Source organism: Lissotriton vulgaris, chromosome 4_1 (genome assembly GCF_964263255.1).
Source record: "Lissotriton vulgaris chromosome 4_1, aLisVul1.2, whole genome shotgun sequence".
In the NCBI taxonomy this organism is placed as follows: domain Eukaryota; kingdom Metazoa; phylum Chordata; class Amphibia; order Caudata; family Salamandridae; genus Lissotriton; species Lissotriton vulgaris.
In genome coordinates, this window is record NC_141691.1 from 1,587,640,794 (window position 1) to 1,587,668,532 (window position 27,739).

At 46.4% G+C, this 27,739-nt stretch overlaps 1 protein-coding gene across 3 annotated transcripts in view; it reads left to right on the forward strand.

Annotated features, from left to right (window-relative positions):
* SGK3 (serum/glucocorticoid regulated kinase family member 3) overlaps positions 1-27,739 on the forward strand; it is a 652,786-nt gene that overhangs the window by 279,095 nt on the left and 345,952 nt on the right. For all 3 annotated transcript variants that reach the window (XM_086965820.1, XM_086965822.1, XM_086965821.1), the window contains one exon: positions 1,913-1,988. In XM_086965820.1, coding sequence (XP_086821946.1) covers positions 1,913-1,988 — 76 coding nt within the window. The remainder of the gene's footprint in view (positions 1-1,912; positions 1,989-27,739) is intronic.

Here is a 27,739-nt window from a genome sequence, read left to right on the forward strand (position 1 = left end):
CTCACTATCTTTGCCTATGTTGTGATGCACAGTAACAGATTTATACTTCCACTAGGTGTAAGTAGCAAACTTATTTCACTGGCCAATAAAAGCAACCTTGGCCAATTTCATGAGAAAAGAATGGCTTAAAGAAAGGTTTTAGTGGCTGGCCAGGTCTGGAAGCACAAGTAACGTTGAGAGCAGTGGACAGCAAGTGTGTAAAAGAGGGGAGAAAGTTGGGAATGTGGTGTTTCAGAATGACAAAATCCTGGTGTGCCTTGGGTTGAGGTGGGTTTGGACTTTATGGGACCGTTAGCTGGTATGCCTTAGTCACACTGCTTAGCAGCTGTGTTTGTGGATGTTCATTCTAAACCGTTGGAAGTCGTATTTATGAATTCTGTTCCTGATTTGGATGCTATGAGACAATGTCATAAAGCAAAGCAAGCCTCCTCCTCCTCCACTTTGTAGAATGTGATATGGGGCCTGAGTATCCAATGTCTCATAAATACTCATAGACATTGGGCTGAATGGGGCTCACCTAAAGGGTTGGAGGGCCCCTTGTACTTCAGGGGCCGGTGTTGCATCTCTGCTCTCAGAGTGCTTAAGGATATTTTAAGCAAGTGATGCTTTACCTCAGTCCATTATAAAGTACAATGGTACCCAACCTGTCTCAGAAGAAAAACGAGAAATATTGGAAGTGTTGGGAGCTAAACATATCAGGATTTCTCTCTATAATCCCCATCCTAGAGTGAAGTGGAAACGTTGAATAGAATGTTAAAAGAGCATTAGAGATGGCTATAAGGATTGGTCTAAAAGTTGATGATGCGATTTGAGATCTGTTTTCCATTTGTGAAGAAGGGAGGTAGGTTCCAAAATGCTATTGAATTAGTTACAGGAGTTGAAATGTGGTCAGGAGCAAGCAAAGAGCAATGGTTCAAGAACGTGTAACAAAATTTGTAAAGGACACTTGGTCAATGTGAAGCCAAGTAGATTATTATTATTATTATTGCATTTATAGAGCGCACAGCTACCCGGAGGTTTCCCGGCGCTTGCTTTGGGAACCCGTCCTGGCTTTTCCCTGTGAGATAGCCCCTACAGGGCATCCCCAAGGTGAAAGCCAGGCATCCCGCCGCAGGGGGGCCGTTGTGGAGATTAAGCAAGCTTAATGCCCAGAGTTGCAGAGTGAGAACCCATGATTAGGTCAGGCACCGAAGCGAGAATTATCGAGTCCGTGGACATTTGAGCTCAAGACCCTGCCGCGTCAGGAATTGAACCCTGGTCCCGGGTCTGACCTCAGCTTCCGGGTCTGCCTGCTCTACACCGTGAGCCACACTTCTCCACATTTTCAAGATTCAAGGCTAACTTCTCAAAAGAGGCATCAATGTACCCAGAATCCTGGAGCCGAAAATCGAACTATGCAATGCTTGTCCTTGTAGACACACCCCCATCTCCTGGTGGCCTTGCTTCGGACGCATCTAGAAGCAAAAGGGTTTTGCAGTGAACACAATCAAAGCCGGTAAACTCAATAAAGGAATGTACAATTTATCAAGCTTGCTGAAAGTAGAGAGAAAGTCTTGAGTAAATGTTTTTATCATTCACTTTCAAAGACTGCAGGCCAGACAAGTGTGGTATGCAGTGAATCACTATTGGGTGACTTTTGGCATTCGGGAAAATGTCACATGAATGTGGTCAAGAAGCGCATATTTGATTTGATTTTGGTGAAGCCTGGAAAGCCAGCGTTTGTGTAGTAAGCTGAGTAATGTCTTAACTGCTTGTACATGGAGTAATCACTTAAACAATAGTCCTTATTGTTTGACTTTGGAGGAAAACAATGTAAGCTTTATTATTTGACTGCTAGGACCATTGTAAATTAACATTCTTAGTGTGCTACAAGAACTTGGTAAAAACAGAAATTATTCTGTTTTCTAAACAGATTTTCTTCAACAAAGAAGAGCGGGGCTGAATGAATTTATTCAAAATTTACTGCAACAGCCACAACTATGCAACCTGTAAGTGCCATTTTTGTTCGTCCATAGAGATAGTGTAGACCAAATATGTTTTGCAGAAGTAAGTGTATGTATAATCAATTATATAAAATTGCAAACACCCGTGTTATATTTCTTTGAAGAAATATGTTTGTAGAACTCGTATGTCTGGAAAGTTGAAGTGAAATCAACATGAGCCAGTCATTCCAGTCCTGGCCCTCCTCGCATCTGCAACTGCTCAGTTAGTCAAAGGTACTGCAGTATCTTGTTATCTAGTTCCACCAGTACCACTTCAACTCCCTTATTTTAGGCATCTGTCTATATTACGAATGGTTGAATGTAGTCAGGAGCCTTCATCGTAGGTGCTTTTCACAGTGCTCTCTTCAGTTCCTCAAAAGCTTTAACACTCCGTGTTCTTGGGAGGCTTCTTGGATGTCAAAGGGGCAGCTATGGCCTAATAGTAGGCTACAAAGTTTCTGAAGTAACTTGTAAGTAATAAAAAGGCTTTGCTTGTGTTTGGCTAGTGGGCACCTCCTACTCCAACACACACTGAATTTTGGCATCCAGGGAGGTTATCTTCCAGTTAACCATGATGTTCAAGGTAGATTACAGTGGACATGGTTGCCTGTTTTGTTCAATGTTCTTATCATACAAGTGCAATGTCATCGAACTTATATCATCACAACAATTGTGTTACCATGGACAGCTTCTCCACTGCACCCCCTGAAATGTTATGTCCTTGAAAAAGTTGGCTGTGACGAATATATTGTTGGTACATTGGATAAACACATTTGGGAAAATTAGCAGTCATAAATTGTTCTGGGATGTGATTGATTGACGTACTATATATACACAACATGGACAGTGATTTTGACAATAAATCTTGCTACATATAAGAAACCTTTTGAGAATGTATCCTATGAGTTCCTCAGTGTTGTTTTCATTTTTTTCACACAGTATGTGTTGCAAATAAAGGTTGCATCTAGGTGTACTAACATACTTTTGAGTCTGGTATAGCTTGTTCATTAGTAGGAAACCACGATAGGCAATAGGAACGGGCATACAATTAGGCACATATTTAGGAAATATATCCAGTAACATAACACCAACGGACTTCAAACCAAAGCTCAATTTGATTCCCAAGTATTTAAGGAATGTACTGTGTAGGTTAGAGTCATAGATGCTAATGTTAGAAGAGGATAAGGAGGGTGTGTGATTAATCAGCATCATGCTTCACTCGTATTTCTTATTGACATTCTGTTCACTCAGTTTGCGGTTCTCAAAGGTAATAGCATTTCTTCCACAGCTGATCTAGTGGTTTCCTACAACCACACTTTTTTCCATGCTTGACAGGACTTCCAAGGTGTCACTGCCATTTGTTAATGGGAGGGGGTACGCTACTCTTCCAGGATATTGCTGTGTGGCACTTAGCTAAAATCAATGTCAAGTCTATGTATATGTTGCCTAATGTTTGGGTTTTATGTTTTACAAACAACCCCAGCAAAGCTCAAGCTACTCCACGAGGTGTCTCCAATACACTTGCCTGAAATTCTCTGTCCTTGCCCCCACTTTTTGGAACACACTCCCCCCTGCTATTAGATCTGCTCCTTCCTACATTGAGTTCCGAAGGGCTCTCAAAACGTTTCTTTTCCTACAAGCTTTCCCATCCTAGTCATATGCTCCCCTGTCATTGGTTTTTCAGTTTCCCCCCAGCGCCAAGAAACCGCTTGGTAGACGTGCGCTTTATAAATTCTTTTAAATTCAAATTGAATCTCCTTCCATGCCAAAACCATATCGTAGAAGCCTGCGTTTGGGACTACACCTAGGGCAAGTTATGTCTTTAGTGCCCTTCATTAGGTCCTATGCAAATTATTAAATTGGGTGTATTTCAGCCTCATATTCCAGTAATACTTTAGTGTGTACTCTAGGATCCTAATCCATTCCTTGCTGCTGAGGTTTTGGTCCATTTCAGCCTCCAGTTTAATCTTAATGTGCACCAAGCAAACCTGGTTTGGCCATCTCCAAAAAGGAGCGGTAGAACCAGGTCACCACCCTGCGACTGCTCACTACCATGAGTAGTAATCGCAGTACTTTGTGAGTATCTGATTCTCTAGCATTAGTTTTCCATATTGTCCTGGCCACCTGAGTTAGTGACATGTTTGTCAAGAATTAGAAGTGTTGGAGGCCAGATTAATTTGATCGTGATTTGAGGGATAGCAACTTCCTGTTGCCATATAAGTCATCTATCATGATCAGGCTGACTTGGGACCATTAGGCCAGTGCTTGGGGCTTGAACCAGTCTTCCACTTAAGAAATCCCAATAGGGGTATAGTAGGGGCATAGAATGGTCTGGGCATATTTTACAAACACAGTCCCCCCAACACCTCAGGCAATAGCTGCAAAATATTTGTAGAAGTGGGCTTTCCAGTCTGTCCTAGCATTCTTGCGACTAGTTCCCCTGTAGTTTTTCCAGTCCCATCTGTTCTAGTTCTTGGGGAAGCTCACCCTCTAGCCATCTAGCAGTCTATTGAATCTGGTTTGCCAGATAATAGAGTATCAGATCAGGAAACCCCAGTCCTCCCTCCATTATCATCACTTAAATGTTCTTAGAGCCACTCTGTGATAACTCCCAGTTCATATGAAGTCCGCTAAAGTTGCCTCTATTTCTCTTAAACCGGACCCCACCATCCAAGTGAGCAGTCTTGGAAGCCTCATTATTTCAATTAACCCAATCCTGCCTATGACTCACCAATCCGGTCCCTGTGAGCTGAGGATGTCACATGTGGGTGCAGCCTCATGGCCAACACGAGCTCAGAATTGTATTTTAAAAAATCAGCATAGGAGGCGTGGTAAGTAAGTTTGGCAGTTGGTGTCATTAACATCTCGCTCATAGTGTCAGGGAGACTTCCCGTTTCCCAGGTCAATGAATACATCTTGCTCAATTGGTATACCAGGATTTTACAACACATACAGTATTACCTAAAGCTAACCACTCCATTGCATGCTTAATTTCCCCTTCAATAATGGGATTCCCCAGCACCTCGGCGGCCTCCTTTTTAAAAAAAATATTTTTTATTGAGATGGTTCCGGGTATCAAAAATACATTAATCAACAGGATAAAATCAGACATTGAAATTGCTATATACATCTTATAGTTGCAATAGTAGAAGACATAAAACCATGTTTGTTTCTTTTTTTTTTTTAAGAAGAAGGGTCAAACAGTAGTACATAAGGGGGTCAATCAACGTCGCCAATAGATCTACTCACTCTTATTTATCTGACTTCTCTCCAATTTCTAAGGGGAGCCCATATCTTCTTACCATATTCTCTCGACCTCTTTCCTTTGAAATCATACAAACATTCCTCTATATTATGAGTTCCCAGAAGCCTAGTTATCCACATCTGAAAAGTGGGAGCTACAGAGTCTTTCCATCCAGCCGAAATTAAAATCCTAAAAACAGCCATAGATAGAAAAATAAATGCTTCGGCATCTTGCTCTAGTTTAAGGTTTTCATCCCTGCCAATCAAGACAACAGTAGGGGATAGAGTGATCTGTTGCTCTAGCAGACCCATTAAGAACCTTTCAATTTCTTTACAAACTGGAGTGAGATTCTGACAATTATAGAACATATGGGATAGATCTGCAGGGCCTTGGTCACACCTGGGACACCTATCATTTTCTCTCTTACCCCACATGAACAGCTTGGCAGGCGTGTAGTACAAGTTAAAAATGGTCTTATAGTGCTGTGCTTTCAGATTTGAAGCTCTTAATATTTTCTTATTCATTGCTAAAGCGTAATCAATGTCTATATCTGGATCCCCAATTCTTTGGGCCCAAGCTGATTCAATTTGTCCAATGTCATCTCCCAAACCCTGCAAAAGATAACTATACCCGATTTTAATCTTCTTGCCACCATTCCTTACATAGTTCACAATCGGATTAGGCTCCTGAATTGAAATCCTGGGTCTGATTGACTTAACTGTTTGCTCCAATTGTCTATATAAGAGCCATTGGCTAGCAGGTATACCGAACTTTTGCTGCAGTATATCAAATCCCAGTAATTCATCCTCAACCATGACATCCCCCAAACAGCTAATACCCAGCTCCTTCCATAACCTACTATTACTATTCTGTCCAAGATGAACAAATGGGTTTGACCGCCACAGATCTAATGTGCTATTGATTTTCGGAATCTTCAAGAATCTCATTATTGACTTCCAAGTACCCCAAGTACTAAGCATCACTTTACTTTTACTCCTTTTAAAATACCTAAAGTTTGTTTCTCGTGTTAGGAGCCCCAATGCTCTTCCCCCTACTAGCAATTCATATATTGTGGGGGTTCTGTACATACCAGTCGGCACGACTATTTCATCATATTTAAATAGGACATTCATTTGCATCATTAAACAAACCCAGTGATACAGCCTCAAATTTGGTGCAGACAGTCCCCCTCCCTCCAGTGGTGCAGATAGTCGAGCCAGAGATCTACGTATTTTCCCATATTGCCACACAAATTGGGAGAAGACAGCTTCCATTTTCTTCAACAGACCCTCTTCTACTAGCAGAGATATGGCACGAAATAAGTACAATAGTTTCGGAAACATTGACATCTTCAAAACATTCACTCTACCTATCAGGGATAAGTGTAAAACATCTATTCTTCTTAGTTGTCTATTGTAGCAATCAGGGGTACATAATTCTCTTGTATGATTTTCTCCACATTTGCATTAATCCTCACCCCGAGATATACTGCAGACTCCACATACCTCTGGTCGACTTTATAGATATTATTTGTGCTAATTATTATTGTTTTTTCTTCATTCAGCTTATACCCAGAACGGGTTCCAAAGGCGTTGGCCAGTTGACTCAATTCCACCATTGCCGTCTGCGGGTTAGTGGTGACAATTGCCAGATCGTCCGCATATGCCAATAATTTGGTGGTATGCCCATTTACTATAACAGGGGAGATTTTATCTGAAGCTAGAATTTCCCTAATTAGGGGATCTATATAAAGTGAAAAGAGTATAGGAGAGCAAGGGCATCCCTGACGGGTACCTCTTCTAATTACCACCTCTTCCGACTGCAGGCCCATAGTTAATTCGGATCCGAGTACATTGCCTTTATTGCTTTCCTACACTTCTCTCCTAAGCCTCTTCTGACCAGAACATCCCACATAAATTCCCAGACCACACGGTCGAAGGCTTTTTCGGCATCCAGGAGGATCATGGCCATTTCTCCCCCCGTGACAGCCATAGCATCAAATAGTGAAATCGCACGCGAAGTGTGATCCGTGGTGCCTCTCCCTGGAACAAACCCATGCTGCCACGGAGAGACAAGTTGGCCAATGATCCCCCCTAACCTCTTTGCCCACACCTTAGAATATAATTTGGTGTCCGCATTTATCAGCGATATTGGCCGATAAGAGCCCGGATTTTCCTCTGGTTTACCCTTTTTGTGGAATACTACTATATTGGTCTCTTTCCAAGAATCAGGAATCTTCCCGGAGCAGATTATACCGTTAAATAGGTCTAACAGCAGTGGAAGAATTTCCTCCCCTAAGATCTTATAAACTTCCATCGGTATCCCATCTGGGCCTGCAGCTTTACCTGCTGCTAGATCCTGTATTGCAGTCCTTATCTCCTCTAGGGTTATATCCTTTTCCAGCTGCTCCCTGTTTTTATCATCTAAAACCGGACATGCAGGCCCGAGCCCTTGACTGGATGGTGACCCACCCGCCTCCTGATCATATAGTTTTTGGTAAAATTTCTGGAACACACCCATTATCTCTTTCGGGTCTGTATATTCTATCCCATTATCTTCAATTATGGGGATGTTATTTTTATTATTTTCTTGCCTAATGCGCAGCGCTAGTGCTCTACTGGCTTGTTCACCTGTCTCATAACGCCTTGCTCTTGACGCCTGATATTCTCTAATCTCCTTTTGCGTAACCACTTTTAGAATGTCTCCCTTAATCAGAGCCAAAGTTCTAGCTGTTTCACTACCATCCTTGCCTAGCCCTATTTCCCCTATATGTCGTTTCTCTGTCATCGCCAACTCTGAGATGGCACCTTGGCGGCCTCCTCTGAAAACCTTGTGAGCATCAGTCTGCCCAAATAATTCTCGGTTTTGTGTATTAAGGACTCTGTTTAGGTTTATAATTGTTGCTATAATTGTCTTTGAAGGATGTGTTTATGCTGATTTGGTCTCTGAGTACCTGCTCCAAACTCTCATTAATTTGGGAACTTACAGAACAATTGAAGATTAGTATAGATAACCATGCCAAGATGCATCCCTGTCTCTCACCGTACGAATGTGCATGAGCCAAGTACCCTGTATAGTCAAAGCACTGCAGTCTCTCAACTGCCATGGCATACTCCCTCCAAGAATTTAATAGCTTCTGATTCTTTTCTGGATCACCACTACTACCGTTTTAAATTTACATAATGTCTCATACATTCTGTTCAAGTCCCTAACCAGTAACTGTATTCTCTGTGGTCAAAATGGTACATGCTTGTCAGGTAGCAGGAAGCTCCGGGTGGCTGCCACCCACATTAAAGTTCTTGGAAGGCTCCGTGGGCGGTTGAGGAAGTCAGTGAAGGTTGCCGGTCTAGTCTCTCGCATTCGGTTGAAGTCGTGAGGACAAACTCTGCTGTGAAGTGCGCTGGCAGCGTTCTGAGCCATGCACTTCACTAACGCCTTTTCAGAGTGTGCTTTCACAGCGCTTGGGCTCTAGTTAGTCAGGAGGTAGTGTAGCAAGTATTTCTATGAACCTGCGCAGAGTCTTAGTTCAGGGTAGTTTTGTTTCGCTTGTTTCGGGTAGTAAGTTAGGAGTTTTCTCAAAAATATATTTAGGAGTTCTAAGAGTAAGAAAATAGAAAAATACAGAAAAAAGGAAGAGGCTTACCTGATTCCCACTGTAGTATCCGGTGCTGATGAAGCTCTCAAACCACGAACCTCGAGTATAAGACTGCAAAAGAAATAAAAGCTAAATTAATGTCTCTGTAATTATCTCCTATAATATTCTGAATTTAAAGGCAACAGTTAATTAAATTATAGCATGGGAATAGGTAACCAATTCCAAGAGAAAGAAAGAAGAGAATCAAAAGCCTTAGCATTAAGGGTAAGAAAGTGAGAGAGTTGTTAGTCCGAGATAAAGGAAGCAGAAAAAGAAAAGTATTAGTAGTTTAGTAATGGTGTGTTGTATCATTTGTTTACAGTTCACTCAAGAGAGTGAAGAATAAGAGACGATACCAGAAGAACGTCGTAAGAAGGACGTAGAGGTGAACCAAAAAAACAAGGCAGTCTCTTCTTTGTCACCATCCCCTTTCCCCCTGCAGGGTTCACGTGAGCACTACTTGTTTTTTGTATTCGGTTGAAGGTCTTTCTTGGGAAAAAGGGAAAATTCTACATTCTGCTCCTGTGAGTTCGAGAAGTGATCGTGAGTACATAGTGGCCTTAACACCACCCAGGTTTGCAAGGACTCTGCAAAATGGCACCGGTTGCCTCTCTCATGGCTTGGCCGGATCGCAGTGGTCAAGATGCCCATCCTCCACCAATTCCCCTACATTTTCAAACTCTTGCGTTAGACTCGCCTGACGGCGCAATTCGTTCACTCCAACTCAACGTTAATAATTTCATCTGAGGAGGCAATAAACATAGACTCCAGAAACACTTAATGTACCGAGCAAAGCAGGAGGGGGGACTGGCGGTGCCCTTGCTATCGCGCTACTACCAAGCCACCCAGCTCTGCTACCTCACTTAGTGGAATAGGCCCCTCTCTGAGAAACACTGGGTCTTAATGGACCAGGCGGTGGCTGGCTCCCAAATATGGAAGGAGATGTAGCTGCCTCGACGGCATAGGGCTTGGGGACTCTACTCATTTCCTGTTATGAGTGCGACCCTGAAAGTATGGGACAGAGTGGCTGTTAAAGCTGGTCTAACCACTTTTCCCTCACCCATGACAACTCTTTTTGCTAACCCAGACTTTCCCCCTGGGATGGAGCAGGGCAGCTTTCGAAGATGGGTGGATGGGGGCTATAAGCACCTTGGCTGCTTATTTGACCTGGATGGTCTTCCCTGGATGGTCTTCCCTCATTCGACCAACTAAAACTTGGCTACCCCCTGACGGAAGCAGACCGGTTCTCGTTTCTACTATTCTGCCGTTGGGTGTGAGGTCCTAACATGCACCCAGGTGTGGGTCGCCCAATGATTCAGTTTGAAAAGTGGTTGTTTCTTAAAGCAGACGATAAGCGGCTTGTCTCGGAGATCCATGCTAATTTGGGCAGGACAGGGCCCGACTGCGGACTCCGGGTCAGAAGCGGTGGAAGGCTGAAATGGGTAGTTCCTTCTCAGACAAGGAGTGGAAGGATATATTTTATAGATTCCATCACACAGCACACACAATGATAAACACCGAAACAGCATATAAGATAGTCTCTTATTGGTACTACATGCTGAGCCGCATCCAGAGGTGGAAGATGGACACATTGGGAGACTGTTGGTGAGGTTGCAGGAGTGCCAGAACTCTACTTCATTTTCTATGGCACTGTCCAACACTCACTAGATATTGGGAACAAGTCCTAGATGACATTGACATCGCTTTAAACACTACTATCCCAAGATCACCAACTTACACGCCCCCAAATGCGTTAACATTCCCTCTGTGTTACCTTCGGGAGAGGCAGAATGTAAATGTAAATGTTTTTGTACTTGTATAGCGCACAGCTACCCCCAGTGGGTTTCCCGGCGCTTGTACGAATACCGCAAGGGAACCCTTCCTGGCTTTCCCTGGCTTTCCCTGTGAAGTGTCCACTCCTGGGCACCCCCATGGTGCAGACCAGGCATCCCTCGCGTTGTGGGGCCCGTTGTGGAGACTAAGCAAGCTATTGCCCAGAGTTGCAGCGTGGGACCCATGATCAGAATAGGCACTGAAGCGAGAATATCCGGTCAGGGGAATTTACGAGCCCGAGACCCGCCGGGGCAGGTATCGAACCCTGGTCCCTGGCCAGAGCTCTGCATCGAGGTCTGCCTGCTCTAACCATTGAGCCACACTTCTCCACATGCAGAATGCAGCTAATCGGGTAATGCTCTCATTCTGGGTCACTTGCAAAACACTGGATCACACTGTGTGGTTGCACCAACTGTGGCTCATCTTAGGGATGGAGAAGCTACCATTAGAAGTCACTCCTTGAGGTACCTCCTACTCAGAACTTTGGGTTCCCTTTATCTCAATCCTTTCTAAGGAATTTAGGGAGTTATCCTGCCCATCCTATCTCTGATTCCTGAGACTTCCCCCTCTGAGCTTTGATGGGTACTGTTTGAGGTGGCCTTGATAGGGGTCTCGGATTAGGGGCTACTAGACCTCAGCTTGTCTCCCCCTCTAGTAGCAGCTGGAAGGAGGGTGGAGGTTGGGGGAGAAGTTGTTTGATCTGTTTTGTTTAGTTACTGTATTCAAATCTCAGTTTCACCTCACGATATGCACTCATACTGCTGACAGCGCTCCAAAACATTGAATGAACCTGGCCTGCCCTGTTGGATTGTAGGCGGCATGCTGTGTTATACTGCTGACAATGACCCAAACTACTGAATGAACGCTGGCTGCTTGTTGGGTTGTAGGTGGCATGCTGTGTCCTTTTTTGTGTGGACTGTTAATAAACAGAATTTATCCTAAAACTCAACACAGACAAAACGAAAATTCTGATCTTCGGGAACAACACCTCCTGCATTGGACAACTCCTGGTGGTCCTCTGAACTAAGACCCTCACCCATGCCGACAGACCATGCCCGTAACCTTAGCATTATCCTGGACAGCAAGCTCACCATGAAAAGCCAGATCAATGCAGTTTCTTCTGCCTGCTTCCTCACTATTTGCATGCTCTGTAATATCTTCAAATGGCTCCCCGTCAACACCAGGCAAGCAGTCACCCAAGCCCTAGTAACCCGCTGTCTGCACTAGGCCCTCTGAGCTAGGACCCTCACCGATGCTGACAGACCATGCCTGCAACCTTGGCATTATCCTGGCTCACCATGAAACGCCAGATCCATGCAGTCTCTTCCGAGTGCTGCCTAATCATGCTCTAAGATCTTCAAATGGCTCCCCATCAACACCAGATGATACTTTAACCAAGCCCTAGTCACTAGCCGGCTGAACTACACACTCTACGAAGGACTCACCATGTACTTCCTGAAGAGACTACAGACCATACGGAAATCAGCAGCCAGAATCCTCCTTGACCTCCCCAAATGGATCCGCATCACCCCCCACCTCAAGAAGCTCCACTGGTTCCACATTCAGAAGAAATCAAATTCAGGATATATTGATCCATACCTACAAAGCCCTTCACAATCAAGGACCAGCATACATTAACCACCATGTGAATTTCCACCAACCCTCCAGACAACTGTCCTTCGCGTCGTGGACACAAACCCCACACCTGTTGAAGAAACAGTAGAGGACCCTCCTCCTTCTACCTCAACGCAAAGTCCTGGAACAACCTTCTTATTCACCTCTTGACCTCATCCTCTCTTCTGGAATTCAGGAAAGGACTCTAGACCTGGCTTTTCAACTGAACACTCCCGAAGTAGCAAGGCTCTCAGCGCCTGGATACCCTCGCAGGTGATTAGCAGCACATTATAAATCTTATAAATCTTGTTTGATTCATTGTTTGACTTCAGTTTGTATTGCCATGAATGGTATCCCAGGGCAGATCCATCATATAGTTTATATGTTGATGACCTTTTGCTCTTTATAGCTGATTCATGAGCAGAACTTGTAGGAGCGAAAAACCTGCTTCAGGCTCTCAGTAGAGTCGCAGGATTGAAAGTGAATTGGATGAAGTCTTGCCTGTTTAAAGTGAGAAGGGGCAGAATAGGCCCGCATGAAACAGAGGGGGTGACCTGGGAAGACAGATGCCACCATACCTGGGCACACAAATATACCATAGCCAAGAAGACATCCTAGATTACTTCGGGACCTTACCGATTTGGATCCCAACACAACACTTCGTACAGCTCCGATCACTGATCACAGGCTTCATATGGGGCACTGGTAGACGTAGAGTGGTGCTTCCTATTCTCATGCGACCAAGAGCGGAGGGCAGACTAGCGGTCTCTGACAATGAGACCTATTATTTGGCAGCGCAATTTCAATGGCTCACGCAGTGGGTTGCGAACGCCACTAGGGGGAAAGAAAAGCACAGAGAGGAATTGGGGTCCCTACCACTGCTATCCCGCATCATCCTGCGGTTCCCTGTCAGGACCTCAGCCCTCACTATGGAACTCAGCACAGCACGAAAGTGCTGGAACAGGTATCTGCGGAGGGGCTAAAATTAGGCACCCCTATGCACCGGGAATCCCTTTACTTATGTGTAAGGCCCTGCCCCATGGAGGTAACTGGCAGAGGTTGGGGGTCTGGGCGGAGCAGGGGCTGGCTAGCATAGGAGACCTATACGAAAAGGAACCCATGATCCAGTTTAATGATCTACAAGCTCGTTATGACTTGCCCGGGGGGGATTTTCTGCTGTATACAGCCCTCACCGCGGCTATCCAGATACACTGGGGAAGGGGGCCTCACTGCGCCAAAGACATCACTGGGTTGCCAGTACGTGGTAATGGTAGCAGGTACATTCAAAGCAGTAACATGCTTATACAGACGCATGACGTTGGAATCACTTCTTCCCCTGACTGACCTGAAGCTCAAGTGGGAAACTGATGTTGGGGAAGACATCCTGGAGAAAACCTGTGGGGGGGGAGTTGGTGGAGAGAACCTGGAATAGCACCCGGAATGCAAGGGTTCCAGTTAGTGCATTTCCATATTTTACATAGAGCAAACCTTACTCTGGACAATCTCAATAAGTACTTCCCCACCCACTCAGCAGCTTGCCCGTGATGCAATGCAAAAGGCGCAGATTTTAAACACATGTTCTGGGACTGTCCATTCCTAGACCACTATTGGGAGGGACTAACGACACTAATGTCAGATCTCACTGATAGAGAGATGGAGCCGACCCTGAAACACTGCATTCTACACTGGTTCCCTCACAAATCAAAGAATTAAAATCACTAGTACGTTTTGGGATTTGGGTCTACTCCTGGCCAAGAGAAATATCACCATGTATTGGAAAGCAGTGTGGAAAGCAGAGCTCCTTAAATGGGCCGAATGTGAAGGGGTGACCAGGCTGCATATAGCAAAACGAACAGGAAGTGAGAAGGCGCTAGAAGGGGCTAGAGCTTGGGAAGCGCTAGTCGTAGCACTGAAATCCCCCGAAGCTAATGCTGAAGACACCTCCATAGGGGATCTGAAGTCTCACTACCAGATATGGCATTGTATTACCTAACTGGGACACGCCCCGCTCAGGCGCTATCCCATTCACTGTCGACGCCCCACTGAGTAATTAGGTCTACCATAACTTACCGACCTGGACTTAAGTGACACGCATGGGGGATGGGAAGAGAGGGAGGCAGTTGGGGAAGGGCGTTTGCAGCTGAAATTGCATACACATGCAGGGGCAGAATAGCGAGTAACTATCGTGTTAATCCTACAATTTATGTGTGCTGAGGCCTTGAAATTATATGTATGTCCTTGTATCCCATGTAAACTGATTGTAATTTTGCTTACTGGCAGGGGCGTGACTTCTTGGCCCCATCCTAGTTGTATGTAAAATCAATAAAAGTCTGTTTGAAAAAAAATGAAGGGTATCCCAGGGCGAACCCAAAACAACTCGAACTTGGTTGTTTTAATGGGCAGTTTGCCCCTGTATCCTGACCAGCACCTTTTTTAGGTTCATCAGTGCAGTTACCCTAAACTAAAATGCGCCCTCTAGTTTTGAAAATGCTGTCTCCATGGCACTAGGTGCTAAATCTGTCTGCCATTAGCCACTAGTCAGATCAAAAGTGCTCAAGTACCTTTCAGCACCAAGCCAGTCTACAAACTTATCAGCTCTGAGGATTGGATGTGCTTCTATCTCAGTGACTTCGGTGAGAGCCCTGTAGTCCATACAAAAGTGGAAGTCTATGAAACCTTACTTGGACTCCAACAACACTGGGCTGGCCCAAGGACTCTGGGATTGCTCAGTCACTCGCAAGTCTAACATCTTGGCCACATCTGCCTTGGTGTTCTCCTGAACCCTGTCAGACATCCGGTAAGTCTTGCTCATTACTGGTAAGCTATCCCCTGTACCTATGGTATGGTTTCAACCCTGACGTCCATGTAAAGAGGTGGGAATATTGTCCCAATACCTATCTACCCTAATCCTGCTGCTCAGGAATTAGCTTTGGGGCAGATTGTAGCCCATCCACAGAGCCATCCTTCACATCACTGTGCTGAAGGTCATCAAAAAAGCTCACAGTCTTCAACTTCCTCCGCCAATACCATGATGTTCCCTGCATAATCTCCTTGGAGGTATGGCTTCAGTTAATGGTTTACATGGAACATTCTCCTGGGATCCTTTGTGGTACGTGTATCCACCACGTAGTTGACTTCAGAAATCTTCTGCGCTACCTTGTGTAACCCATGCCATTTGACCTTCAAAGCATTTGGTCTGAAGGGCTTCAGCACCAACACCTACTGACCCTTATAGTACCCAGTCAGCATTGCATTCTGGTCATACCACTCCATCAACTCTTGGTTTACCTGAATGTTTTTCTTTGCCTGACTCACGCATTGTACCTTCTGCTTCCTGAAGCCAGTCACATATTCCCAAAAACACAATAAGGAATACTTAAAATGTATCTCTCGATCAGCAATCACTCAGGGTAGCAATCCAACCCATTGTCCTTTTGCCCACCGTGCCAATTCATATTAGACCCAGCAGAATGCAAATCAACCTTTGTTCTGCTCCGATTGTAACAGTCCAGCGCAAAGTTCCAAACAGCTCCTCTCAGAAATGGAACACAAGCAAAGCAAGGCCTAACCTGGCCTCTTCAGTGGGGAACAGCTTGGTTCCAGTGATCAAGGGACCCATTTCTGGGCATTCCCTTGGCCTTTTCTGTGTCTGACTTGATGTTACACCCTTAGTGGCCGAAGGGTCTCTTGCTCACTGTGCCATAGAATCCAGGCTATACCTCACTGACAAGGACTAACAAGGCCAAAACTGGTCTGAGATTGCTTGTGTTTACTTCTGGAGGGGGCCTCGTCTGGCAGTTTGGGATGGACTGTTCTCATTTGGAACAGGGTCAGGAGTAATTTGCATAAGGAAAGCCTTTGTCTAGAGTGGCGCAGTTGGTGCAAAATGATGGGTTAGAATGTTACCTCAAGCAATTGCCAGTGGTTAGATAATTTACAAACCTCCCTCCCATCATCTTTTATGTGATAAATCACATAGTCCACTAGATCCTTGGACTGTAACTCAGAAGTTCCTTCACACCCTTTTCTGATAAATGTGAGTGGGCCTCACCCTAGGTGCACAAACAGAAGCTCAAAGGGCCTAAACCATACCCCGTTCTGTGAACTTCCTCTGTAGGCAAATATGAGACCTGGTAGGAGACTCCTGACCCATAATTCTTTAAGGGTCTTGTTAAATCTCTCTACCAAATCATTGGTTTGTAAGCTGTGGAGAAGCGATGGGTCCCACCAGCTTGCTTCCCCCATTTCCTTCATATACAAGGAAACAAACTTTGTTTACCACTCGAAAAAAACTGCTTTAGAAATAGGACCCTAGAAAATATACCTAGCTTCCACCTTTGCAGTCATGCTCCTCAGGGTACAACCTCAGGAGAACTGGTGGCATGATCCATCACAACCAAGATGGGTTTTTTGTCTAAAGCTTGGGTGTGGGGGCTCAGAGGAACTAACAAATTGGCAGGGACTCCAAGGACCCTCTTTTGGCAAGCAGGATAGGTTCTATAAGACATGTTTCTTTGTGTGTGCATTCCTGGTCAATAGAACAGATAGTCCAACCTATCCAAGGTCTTCTTAATGCCCATGTGTCATACAAAGAGGACTTTGTGGGACTTTGACAACAGGAACTTCCTGTGCACTAAGGGAATCTCTAGCCTCTTGCTATCTCCTTACTCGGGATTTACAAGCAGTCGATCCTCTCAGCCAACATAGTCCCACAGGTGTAGGGCACTCAACCTTTACCTGGCAGACTACCTCCTGGGTAGATCCTCTGACCGCTAACAAGCCCTACAGCTCTTTCAGTGACCCAGACTCCAACACCTGGGCCACTTTGGGTGTTTAATACTCCTCTTTCTCTGGAGTAGGAGCGATGGCCACCACAGCTTGTACCCTGCCTTTCACTGGTTGCCCATGATGGTCTGTGGGCGGACTAGAGAGGCTTGGAGGGAGGGGCTACTGGGGGAACGGGGAGTTGAACTGACCTGACGACTGGCTGCTTGCCCCACATGGTTGCTGGGACACTCGCCCTTGGCCACAAAAAGGATGGGAAGCCTGCTGCCTGTGGTGACTGGAAGTATATGGGCGTGAATGGAGACCCCTTCTGTAGCTACAAAAGGGACAGAAGACCGATTTGGGGTTGACGAGGGGCCATAGAAGATCCCAGGGACCTGGCCCGGACAATGCTGTCCTTGAAGCGATGTCTCCAAATATACAAGAGCCATCAAAGGGCATGTTCATGAGGGAAGCATACACATTCCCTGAAAAAACAGATGTTCCCCGTAACGAGTGGACCCACAAGGCCACCAATGATGAAATCGCTCTGCTGCGTGGGTCAGTCTTCTTAAGTCTACATCTGATGTAGAACTTTACTGCATCTCTCCTATCGGCAACCACCTGAGAGAGTATGGCCTGGGCATCCCCTGGGACCATAAGCAGCACTTGTGCTACCGAATCCCTAAGTGTATGGGAATAACTGTCCCAAAGGCACGCAGTGTTCACCGACCGCAGTGCCAGGCTGTGGATTCCCTGCGCACCAGGATGAATGTAAGATGAGGAGGTTTGGACCACCAAGCTGTTTGGAGTGGAATGCTGGGTAACAGAACTGGGATCCCCAGGAGCGGAGCGAAGGTGGTGGGCAGGCGTTCTACTCACAGGAGCCCCTGTGCAGGGCTTGAGCCATGCCCAAATTAGGACATCCGTGAGTGCTTCTTTAAATGGGAGTAAGGGCTCTGAGAGGGGAAACTCCCGGCTGAAGCACCTATGTCAAAACATTAGTTTTTACTGCCAATAAGGGTAGGTTAAGTTCCAGGTGCTGACGCTCCCTCTTCTCATCGAATGGCTTCAACAGACGTAAGGATGTTAAGGAACATTTGGACTTTTTTGGCTTCTTATGTTTGTGGGACTTACCTGAGTTCCCAAAGACTTTGTGACTGTGATGAGGAATGCTGGGACGGGCTCCATAAACAGTCCTGGGACCTCAGACGTAAACAGGACCTCTAGCGTTGCAGAGTCGACCGATGTTGGATGGCAAGGAGCTTGAGGGATTGCCCCTCAGCTCCTTCGGGTGCATGGCACAGCAGTCCTCACACGCCTTGGAGATGTATTCCAGCTTCAGATACCACAAACACACCAAGTGGGGTCTGTCACAACGTTTGCCTGTGACAGGGCCCACAAGGTTTTAGACCAGGCAATTTCTTAAGTGGCATCCTCAACCAGTAGAAGAATAAAAAAAAAAAGGTTGACAAAGGCCAGTTAAAAAATGTCTGACGGGTAGCTCAGTCCTGATCAGCGATATCTGAAGCTGAAAGGAAAGAACGTAAGGTAGCCTGCCAAAGTGGTGCCTATATAGGCTCCGTGCACATGACTTCTGGCACAGCTGATGTGGAACCGACGCCACCTACCAGCGCACAAAGGTACTGCTCAAATCTTCTGGATCCATTCTGACGCCTAGGAAAATTCAAAGGTGAGGAACCTGCAGCTATAAGCCTTTATCAGATATAGTTATTACCCCAGGTCTCCAGTGATCCTTGGGATTCCCTTGTTAAATAGTACTGCTGTTTATTCTTATTGATTCAGAAAAGGGGGTGGTGATGAACAGAGTGTCTGAATTAAGCAGACCACTCTTACCCAGTCCAAAGATCAGGGCTTGATCCATCACCGTTTTTCAGCTCACTGCACCATCCCAGCTCAGAACTTGGCTATATGCAAATTAGTCTGACCCTGGCCCAGTGCATCATGGGAACAGGGCAGACCAAACTACCAAGCCAATTCTTATACTGGGAAGGAAACAAGCTACCGGGGACCGGTTTCTGGCATTTCAGCCGCCTTCGGCCTGGCTTGCTTGAATCCTGATGGTGCAATGAGCTAGGGACTCACATCTGAGTATACCCTTCCACGCTTATTTATTTATTTATTTATTTATGAATCTTGTAGAGCGCGCGGCTACCCCCAACGGGGGTGTCCCGGCGCTAAAACTGTAAGCAGGAAAGGAGGATCTACCTATATCGATGAGAATAGCCACGTCTTCAGACGGCTACGGAAAAGTGCTTCAGAGGGAGCAAATCTGAGGTCTAAAGGTAAGCTGTTCCAATGTTTAGCAGCGAGGACTGCAAAGGCTCTGCCGCCCATTCTAGTGAGGCGGAATCGCGGAACAATCATGAGGCGTGAATTATTGGAGCGTAAGGATCTGACTGAGTGAGATAGTACTAGTCTCTTTCTTAAATATTCCGGTCCAGTTCCGTTCAGAGCCCGGAAAGCAAGAGTGAGCATTTTAAACTTGATACGACTGGCTATTGGGAGCCAGTGAAGCTCTTTGCGAAACGCTGAAATCGGGTGCCGGAAGGGGATGTTGCCAATCAGTCTTGCCGCCGCATTTTGAACTATTTGTAGGCGTTCAATTAGGTACAGAGGGGCCCCAGCGTAGAGGCTGTTGGCATAATCCAAATGGGAGGTAATTAAGGCCTGTGTGACCGTTCTGCGAGCGTCTATCGGCAGAAATGGGAAGATCTTTCTCATCATCCTTAATTTTCCAAAACAGGCTGCAGTAACCTTGTTGATTTGAGGACTGCAGGAGAGCGTGTCGTCGAACTGGAACCCCAGGTTGCGAGCGGTGTGGACCGGGATGGGGGGGGGGTTGAGTACCGTTGGCCACCACAGAGTGGAGGGTATGGACATTTTTTGATTAAAAAACAAGACCTCCGTCTTGTCGGTGTTGAGTCGAAGATGGTTAGAAGCCATCCAAGAGCAGATTTCGCCCAGACAGTAACGAAAGCTAGAGAGGCTGGAGTCAGAGTGATCTCTAAAGGAAAATATCAGCTGTGTATCATCAGCATAAGAGATCACTCTGACCCCGCATAATTCAACTACCTTGGCCAAAGGGGCCAGATAGACAATGGACTCAAAACCGAGCCCTGCGGGACTCCACAAACAAGTGGTTTGCACTCAGATTTGAACGGTCTAAGAAGGACCCTCTGCGTTCGTCCTTGGAGAAAGGAGCTAATCCACGACAAGGCAGAGCCACCCAGTCCAATCTGCTCCAATCGCTCTAAAAGTATTTTGTGGGACACCGTATCGAAAGCGGCGGATAGGTCGAGGAGGACCAACATGGCCTCTTCGCCCCTATCCACACATTCTCGAATGGTCTCCGACACTTCTAGCAGCGCGGTTTCCGTGCTGAAACCCGTGCGGAAACCTGACTGGGAGTCATGGAGTAAGGAATTGGTCTCCAAATATTCTGCGAGTTGTAGTTGAACGGCCTTTTCCAAGACCTTCGCTGGTTTCGGGAGGAGGGAAATGGGACGGTAATTGCAAAATTGCGTGGGGTCCGCATCTGTTTTCTTCAGGATAGGCACTAGCATAGCTTCTTTCCAAGCAGTGGGAAATTGGCTTAGATGTAGTGAGGCATTCCATATAGAAGTAAGTGGCTCTATCAATAAAGTAGCAAGATCACTCATGACCTTAGGGGGGGCCGGATCTAAAGGGGAACCTGATTTGCACTGTGTAAGTAGTTTAAGTGCAAGATCTGGTTTATGGTGGACAAAAATGATTCAGAAAAGGGGGTGGTGATGAACAGAGTGTCTGAATTAAGCAGACCACTCTTACCCAGTCCAAAGATCAGGGCTTGATCCATCACCGTTTTTCAGCTCACTGCACCATCCCAGCTCAGAACTTGGCTATATGCAAATTAGTCTGACCCTGGCCCAGTGCATCATGGGAACAGGGCAGACCAAACTACCAAGCCAATTCTTATACTGGGAAGGAAACAAGCTACCGGGGACCGGTTTCTGGCATTTCAGCCGCCTTCGGCCCGGCTTGCTTGAATCCTGATGGTGCAATGAGCTAGGGACTCACATCTGAGTATACCCTTCCACGCTTATGGTGGACAAAAATGATTCAGAAAAGGGGGTGGTGATGAACAGAGTGTCTGAATTAAGCAGACCACTCTTACCCAGTCCAAAGATCAGGGCTTGATCCATCACCGTTTTTCAGCTCACTGCACCATCCCAGCTCAGAACTTGGCTATATGCAAATTAGTCTGACCCTGGCCCAGTGCATCATGGTAACAGGGCAGACCAAACTACCAAGCCAATTCTTATACTGGGAAGGAAACAAGCTACCGGGGACCGGTTTCTGGGAACAGACCACAGGAGAAAATGGCACAAGATCACTTGTACTGCCTTCGAGCCGATATTTAGCTGCCCCCTGGAGTCTCAAGTAGTAAATATCGATGACTGTGTCACTAAATTTAATACGACCTTATCGGCTGCGGTGGATGAAATTGCCCCACTTCTACCTGTCTCATCCGCAAGATCTCGCCCTTCTGCTCCTTGGTTCTCAGCTGCTCTGCGTAAAGAAAAAAGTCACTGCAAAAAATTAGAACGCAGCTGGAGACTAACATATGATTCTGAGGCAAAAACTATCTACAGAACGGCCCTTAAGAAATTTATCAAATTAAAAAAATCTGCCATGAGAGAGTTCTTTGCCGCCTAAATAAAAGTCGCAGACAATTCATCAAAGACACTGTTTAAAATTGTTAAAGACTTTGTAAAACCCCCTGCTATGACCCCTAACAATCTAGCCAACCAGTCTCTTTGCGACGGACTATCAGATTTCTTTCAAGAAAAAATTGAAAAAATTGCATCCTCCTTTCCTCCACCTGTCCTCCCCCCTCCCCCTGGCCTCTACTATCCATGATACTGCTCCTACACTAGTGGCATTTAAGGATCTCACTCCTAACCTTGCACTTAAATTATTCTTACAGTGCAAATCTGGTTCCCCGCTAGATCCAGTTCCCCCTAAAATCATGAGTGAACTGACTACCCTATTGCTGGAGCCACTCACTTCCATCTGGAACGCCTCCTTACAATTAGGCCAATTCCCCTCTGCCTGGAAGGAGGCCCTTCTTGTGCCCATCCTAAAGAAATCGGATGCTGACCCCATGCAATTCAGTAACTATCGGCCCATTTCCCTTCTTCCGAAACCCGCGAAGGTTTTGGAGAAAGCAGTCCAACTACAGCTTGCAGAGTACTTAGAGACTAACTCTTTGTTACATGATTCCCAGTCCGGCTTCCGTGCTGGATTCAGTACGGAGACCGCATTGCTAGAGGTATCGGAGACTGTACGAGAATGTGTGGATAAGGGCGAGGAGGCCATGTTGGTCCTCCTCGACCTATCCGCCGCTTTCGATACGGTGTCCCACAAAATTCTTCTAGACCGACTGGAGCAGATTGGACTGAGTGGCACTGCCCTGGCATGGGTCAGATCTTTTCTTCTGGGACGGTCACAGAGGGTTCTTCTCAGACCATTTAAATCTGGATGCAAACCTCTCGAGCGCGGAGTCCCACAAGGCTCAGCGCTGAGTCCTTTGTTTTTCAATGTCTACCTGGCCCCGCTAGCCAAGGTAGTGGAGGCATGCGGAGTCAGAGTGATCTCCTATGCTGATGACACACAGCTGATATTTTCATTTAGAGATCACTCTGACTCCAGCCTCTCTAGCTTCCGTCATTGTCTTGGCGAAATCTGTTCGTGGATGTCCTCGAACCACCTGCGGCTTAACACCGACAAGACGGAGGTCTTGTTTTTTAATCAAAAAATGACTATTCCACCCCCATTATGGTGGCCAACGGTACTTAACCCCCCTCCAATCCCGGTCCACTCTGCCCGCAATTTGGGGTTCACATTTGATGATACGCTCTCTTGTAGCCCTCAAATCAACAAGGTTACTGCGGCTTGCTTTGGCAAATTAAAAATGATGAGAAAGATCTTTCCATTTCTGCCAATGGAGGCACGCAGAACAGTCACTCAGGCCTTAATTACCGCCCACCTGGATTATGCCAACAGTCTCTATGCTGGGGCCCCTTTATATCAAATTGAACGCCTGCAAGTAGTTCAAAATGCTGCAGCAAGACTGATTGGCAATATACCATACAGACACTCTATCTCTGCGTTTCGCAAAGAACTCCATTGGCTCCCAATAGCCAACCGTATTAAGTTTAAAACGCTTATTCTGGCCTTTCGAGCTCTGAACGGTACTGACCCAGATTATTTAAGAAAGAGATTGAGACTGTCTCACTCAGTCAGAGACCTTCGTTCTAACAACCTGCGTCTCTTGCTTGTGCCTAGATTCCGTCGCGCAAGAATGGGTGGCAGAGCCTTTGCTGTCCTTGCTGCCAAACATTGGAACAGCTTACCGATTGACCTCAGATTCGCCCCATCTGAAGCTCTGTTCCGCAGACGCCTGAAAACTTGGCTATTCTCATCTATTTAGATTGCTCTTGTTCTCCAGCAGACAGTTTTAGCGCCGGGACACCCCCGTTGGGGGTAGCCGTGCGCTTTACAAAATCCATAAATAAATAAAAATAAATTTCTGGCATTTCAGCCGTCTTCGGCCCGGCTTGCTTGAATCTTGATGGTGCAATGAGCTAGGGACTCACATCTGAGTATACCCTTCCACGCTTATGGTGGACAAAAATGATTCAGAAAAGGGGGTGGTGATGAACAGAGTGTCTGAATTAAGCAGACCACTCTTACCCAGTCCAAAGATCAGGGCTTGATCCATCACCGTTTTTCAGCTCACTGCACCATCCCAGCTCAGAACTTGGCTATGTGCAAATTAGTCTGACCCTGGCCCAGTGCATCATGGGAACAGGGCAGACCAAACTACCAAGCCAATTCTTATACTGGGAAGGAAACAAGCTACCGGGGACCGGTTTCTGGCATTTCAGCCGTCTTCGGCCCGGCTTGCTTGAATCCTGATGGTGCAATGAGCTAGGGACTCACATCTGAGTATACCCTTCCACGCTTATGGTGGACAAAAATGATTCAGAAAAGGGGGTGGTGATGAACAGAGTGTCTGAATTAAGCAGGCCACTCTTACCCAGTCCAAAGATCAGGGCATGATCCATCACCGTTTTTCAGCTCACTGCACCATCCCAGCTCAGAACTTGGCTATATGCAAATTAGTCTGACCCTGGCCCAGTGCATCATGGGAACAGGGCAGACCACACTACCAAGCCAATTCTTATACTGGGAAGGAAACAAGCTACCGGGGACCGGTTCCTGGCATTTCAGCCGTCTTCGGCCCGGCTTGCTTGAATCCTGATGGTGCAATGAGCTAGGGACTCACATCTGAGTATACCCTTCCACGCTTATGGTGGACAAAAATGATTCAGAAAAGGGGGTGGTGATGAACAGAGTGTCTGAATTAAGCAGACCACTCTTACCCAGTCCAAAGATCAGGGCTTGATCCATCACCGTTATTTATCTCACTGCACCATCCAGCTCAGAACCTGACTATATGCAAATCAGTCTGTCCCTGGCCCAGTGCATCATGGGAACAGGGCAGACTAAACTACCAAGCCAATTGCCCTGTTCCCATGATTTGCATTTTCGTGAACCAGTCAGCAAAGCATGGAGCTACTTTGGACCTCCAGTTTTGTAAGACTAACAATCTTGTCACTAGTATTGAGATAATAATACCTTCTGATGCCCCCTCTCTACCAATGACATGTGACAATATCCCAAAAGCCAGAGTAAAGGATTCTGAGGGATCTCCAGCTGCAGTTGAAATTCCAAAAATCTAAATCGACTATTCCAAAAAGGACACAATTTAGTACAATGCTAAATCATATGGGACCAGTTTATGTTACCATCAGCTTCGCACAACCAGTGATGCGGATGTTCCTTACTTATTTTATTTTAAAAATTTGGAAGTCCGGTAGATTACATACTCGGGTAAATAAAACCAAGTTACTTCCCTGTACACTGTGGTTCTCCAGTGTTGATATCTTTTATAGGTTCACATGCTTTGTTCTTCCACGTTGTCATGGTGGGATTCCCACTGTAACAGTAGAAACAGCAGTTATAAAACATCACCATGGACCTCCATAGAACAGAAAACTCACTTAAGTAACCTTTCAACCTTATTTTATAACATCCAAAGTTCAGCCAATCACAGCAGAGACCTCAGAGTTCCATTCCCCTACAGAGCCACCATACCTCAGATTTCGTGCACAAGTGTGTATATTTATAAAACTCTCAGGTAACCGGTGAGCCTAATCTGGAAGGAGGGCGGGTCGCATGTGAATCTATAAAATATATTGATACCGGAGAACCACAGTGTATAGGTAAGTAACTTGTTTTTTCCCCAGTATTGTATCTTTTATAGATTCACATGCTTGGATCTGACTAGTAAGCAGAATAACACAATAAGAGAACCAGCATTTGCAATGCAATAGGGCTCGCATTAGTAAAGTTAGAGGTATTAGTATTGTAAATGACACATTTTTTATTTTTGTTTTTGTTTTGAAAATAGCGAAATTAATAACTTTGTCATTTACAATGCCAATAGTGTTAACTTTTGCAAACGTGACACCTATAGCATTTGTAATGCAACATGTGTTGTATTTACATGACTTAGATGTATTAATATTACAAATAACAATGGGTTGTATTTTTTTTCTATATTTAATACTTAAATAAAAGTTATTGTAATTTATAATGGCAATAGCTTAAACTTTTGCAAATAACTTTTTGGAAGATTATGTTTAGTGTATTTTATTGTGATGAAAATACAAGAACAGAAGTGGAATATTAACATTTTTTTTGGGACATTTGTAATAAAGTTTGAAACATTGAGAGAACATATTTGAATCAGTTGTTCTTAAATGGGTGCACAGATTGATGCCGTGGTGGCTCTGAATGATGTTGTGGCGGCGACGAGTGATGCTGTGGCGTTCAGTGATGCTCTGGTAGCGCATAGTGATGTTGTGGTGCCCCCGAGTGATGCTGTGGTGATGCGATGGATAGTGAGGGCGATAGATAGAGGGAGGGCAAGAGATAGAGGCAGGGCAAGAGGGCGAGGGATGGAGTGTGGGCGAGGGATGGAGTGTGGGCGAGGGATGGAGTGTGGGCGAGGGATGGAGTGTGGGCGAGGGATGGAGTGTGGGCGAGGGATGGAGTGTGGGCGAGGGATGGAGTGTGGGCGAGGGATGGAGTGTGGGCGCTGAGGGATGGAGTGTGGACGCTGAGGGATGGAGTGTGGACGCTGAGGGATGGAGTGTGGACGCTGAGGGATGGAGTGTGGACGCTGAGGGATGGAGTGTGGACGCTGAGGGATGGAGTGTGGACGCTGAGGGATGGAGTGTGGACGCTGAGGGATGGAGTGTGGGCGCTGAGGGATGGAGTGTGGGCGCTGAGGGATGGAGTGTGGGCGCTGAGGGATGGAGTGTGGGCGCTGAGGGATGGAGTGTGGGCGCTGAGGGATGGAGTGTGGGCGCTGTGGTGGTGCTGTGGTGTTGCTGTGGTGGTGCTGTGGTGTTGCTGTGGTGGTGCTGTGGTGGTGCTGGAGTGGTGCTGTGGTGGTGCTGAGTGATAATGTCGAAGGGAAGGGAAGAAAGAAAGAACGAAAGAAAGAAGGAAGAAGGGAGGAAGGAAAGAAAGAAAGAAATGAAAGGGAGGGAGGAAAGGAAGGAAGGAATGGAAGAAAGAAAAGGAAGGCAAGAAAGGATGGAAAGGAAGGAAGGAAGGAATGGAAGAAAGAAAAGGAAGGCAAGAAAGGATTGAAAGGAAGGAAGGAAAGAAAAGAAGGAAAGAAAGGATAAAAGGAAAGAAAGAAAGGATTCTAATTGCAAGTGTCAACATGAACAGGCTTGTTTTGAAGATGTAGTCCCCAAATTTGAGATTCCACGACAGAGAGGGGCTGTGAAGGACGGAGGCGACAGGCAGAGGCCACGGGGACATCAAAGGAAGGGTGGGAGGGGAAAAAAACGCATTAGCGAGCGAGAAAAGCCATAAACACCAGGGGGGCGGGGAAGCAGATTGCCTCCAAGCTTTCAAGCCTTTGTGAGGCCAAGCGCGTGCCTGGGGAAGGAACGTTGAGTGCTGGCCAGAGGAGAGCACGACAGGCAAGAAAGAGGACAATGGGGGGGCGGAGCTAGCCGGCAAGCATGATGGCGGCCTGAGACCCTAGCTCCGCCGTGCCTGTGACAATTATCCTACAAAATACAGTTTGGAGTGACGAAAACCTCCAGATTCCTGCTCCCCTGGACACCCCAAGACGAGGCGCGCAGTGACGGTGACCGAGGCGGAGAGCCAGCTGCCGGGAAAATACGATCGGACCCGCCCGTGCTACAGGAGTGGTAGGCCGCTCGACCGCGGACTCCCGTAATCCGCCTGCCAGGGCGACGTGACGAGACGTGCGGCCATCATCGGAGGTGCGGCCCGGTCCTTCGCCGCTGGACGCATCCGGCGCATGCTGGGAGCTGCACTTGCCGGGAGTGCAGAGGCAGCCCTCCCCACGGTAACCACCCCCCCCCTCCGGTGGGCCGGAGACACAAGACGGGCGGAGCGCTGATGGCGGTCGGGACAATCCTTTGATCCCGGAACTGGGCGCAGGAGCTGCAACGGAGGAAGCGGCTGGCCCGGTAGAGGTGAGAGAGT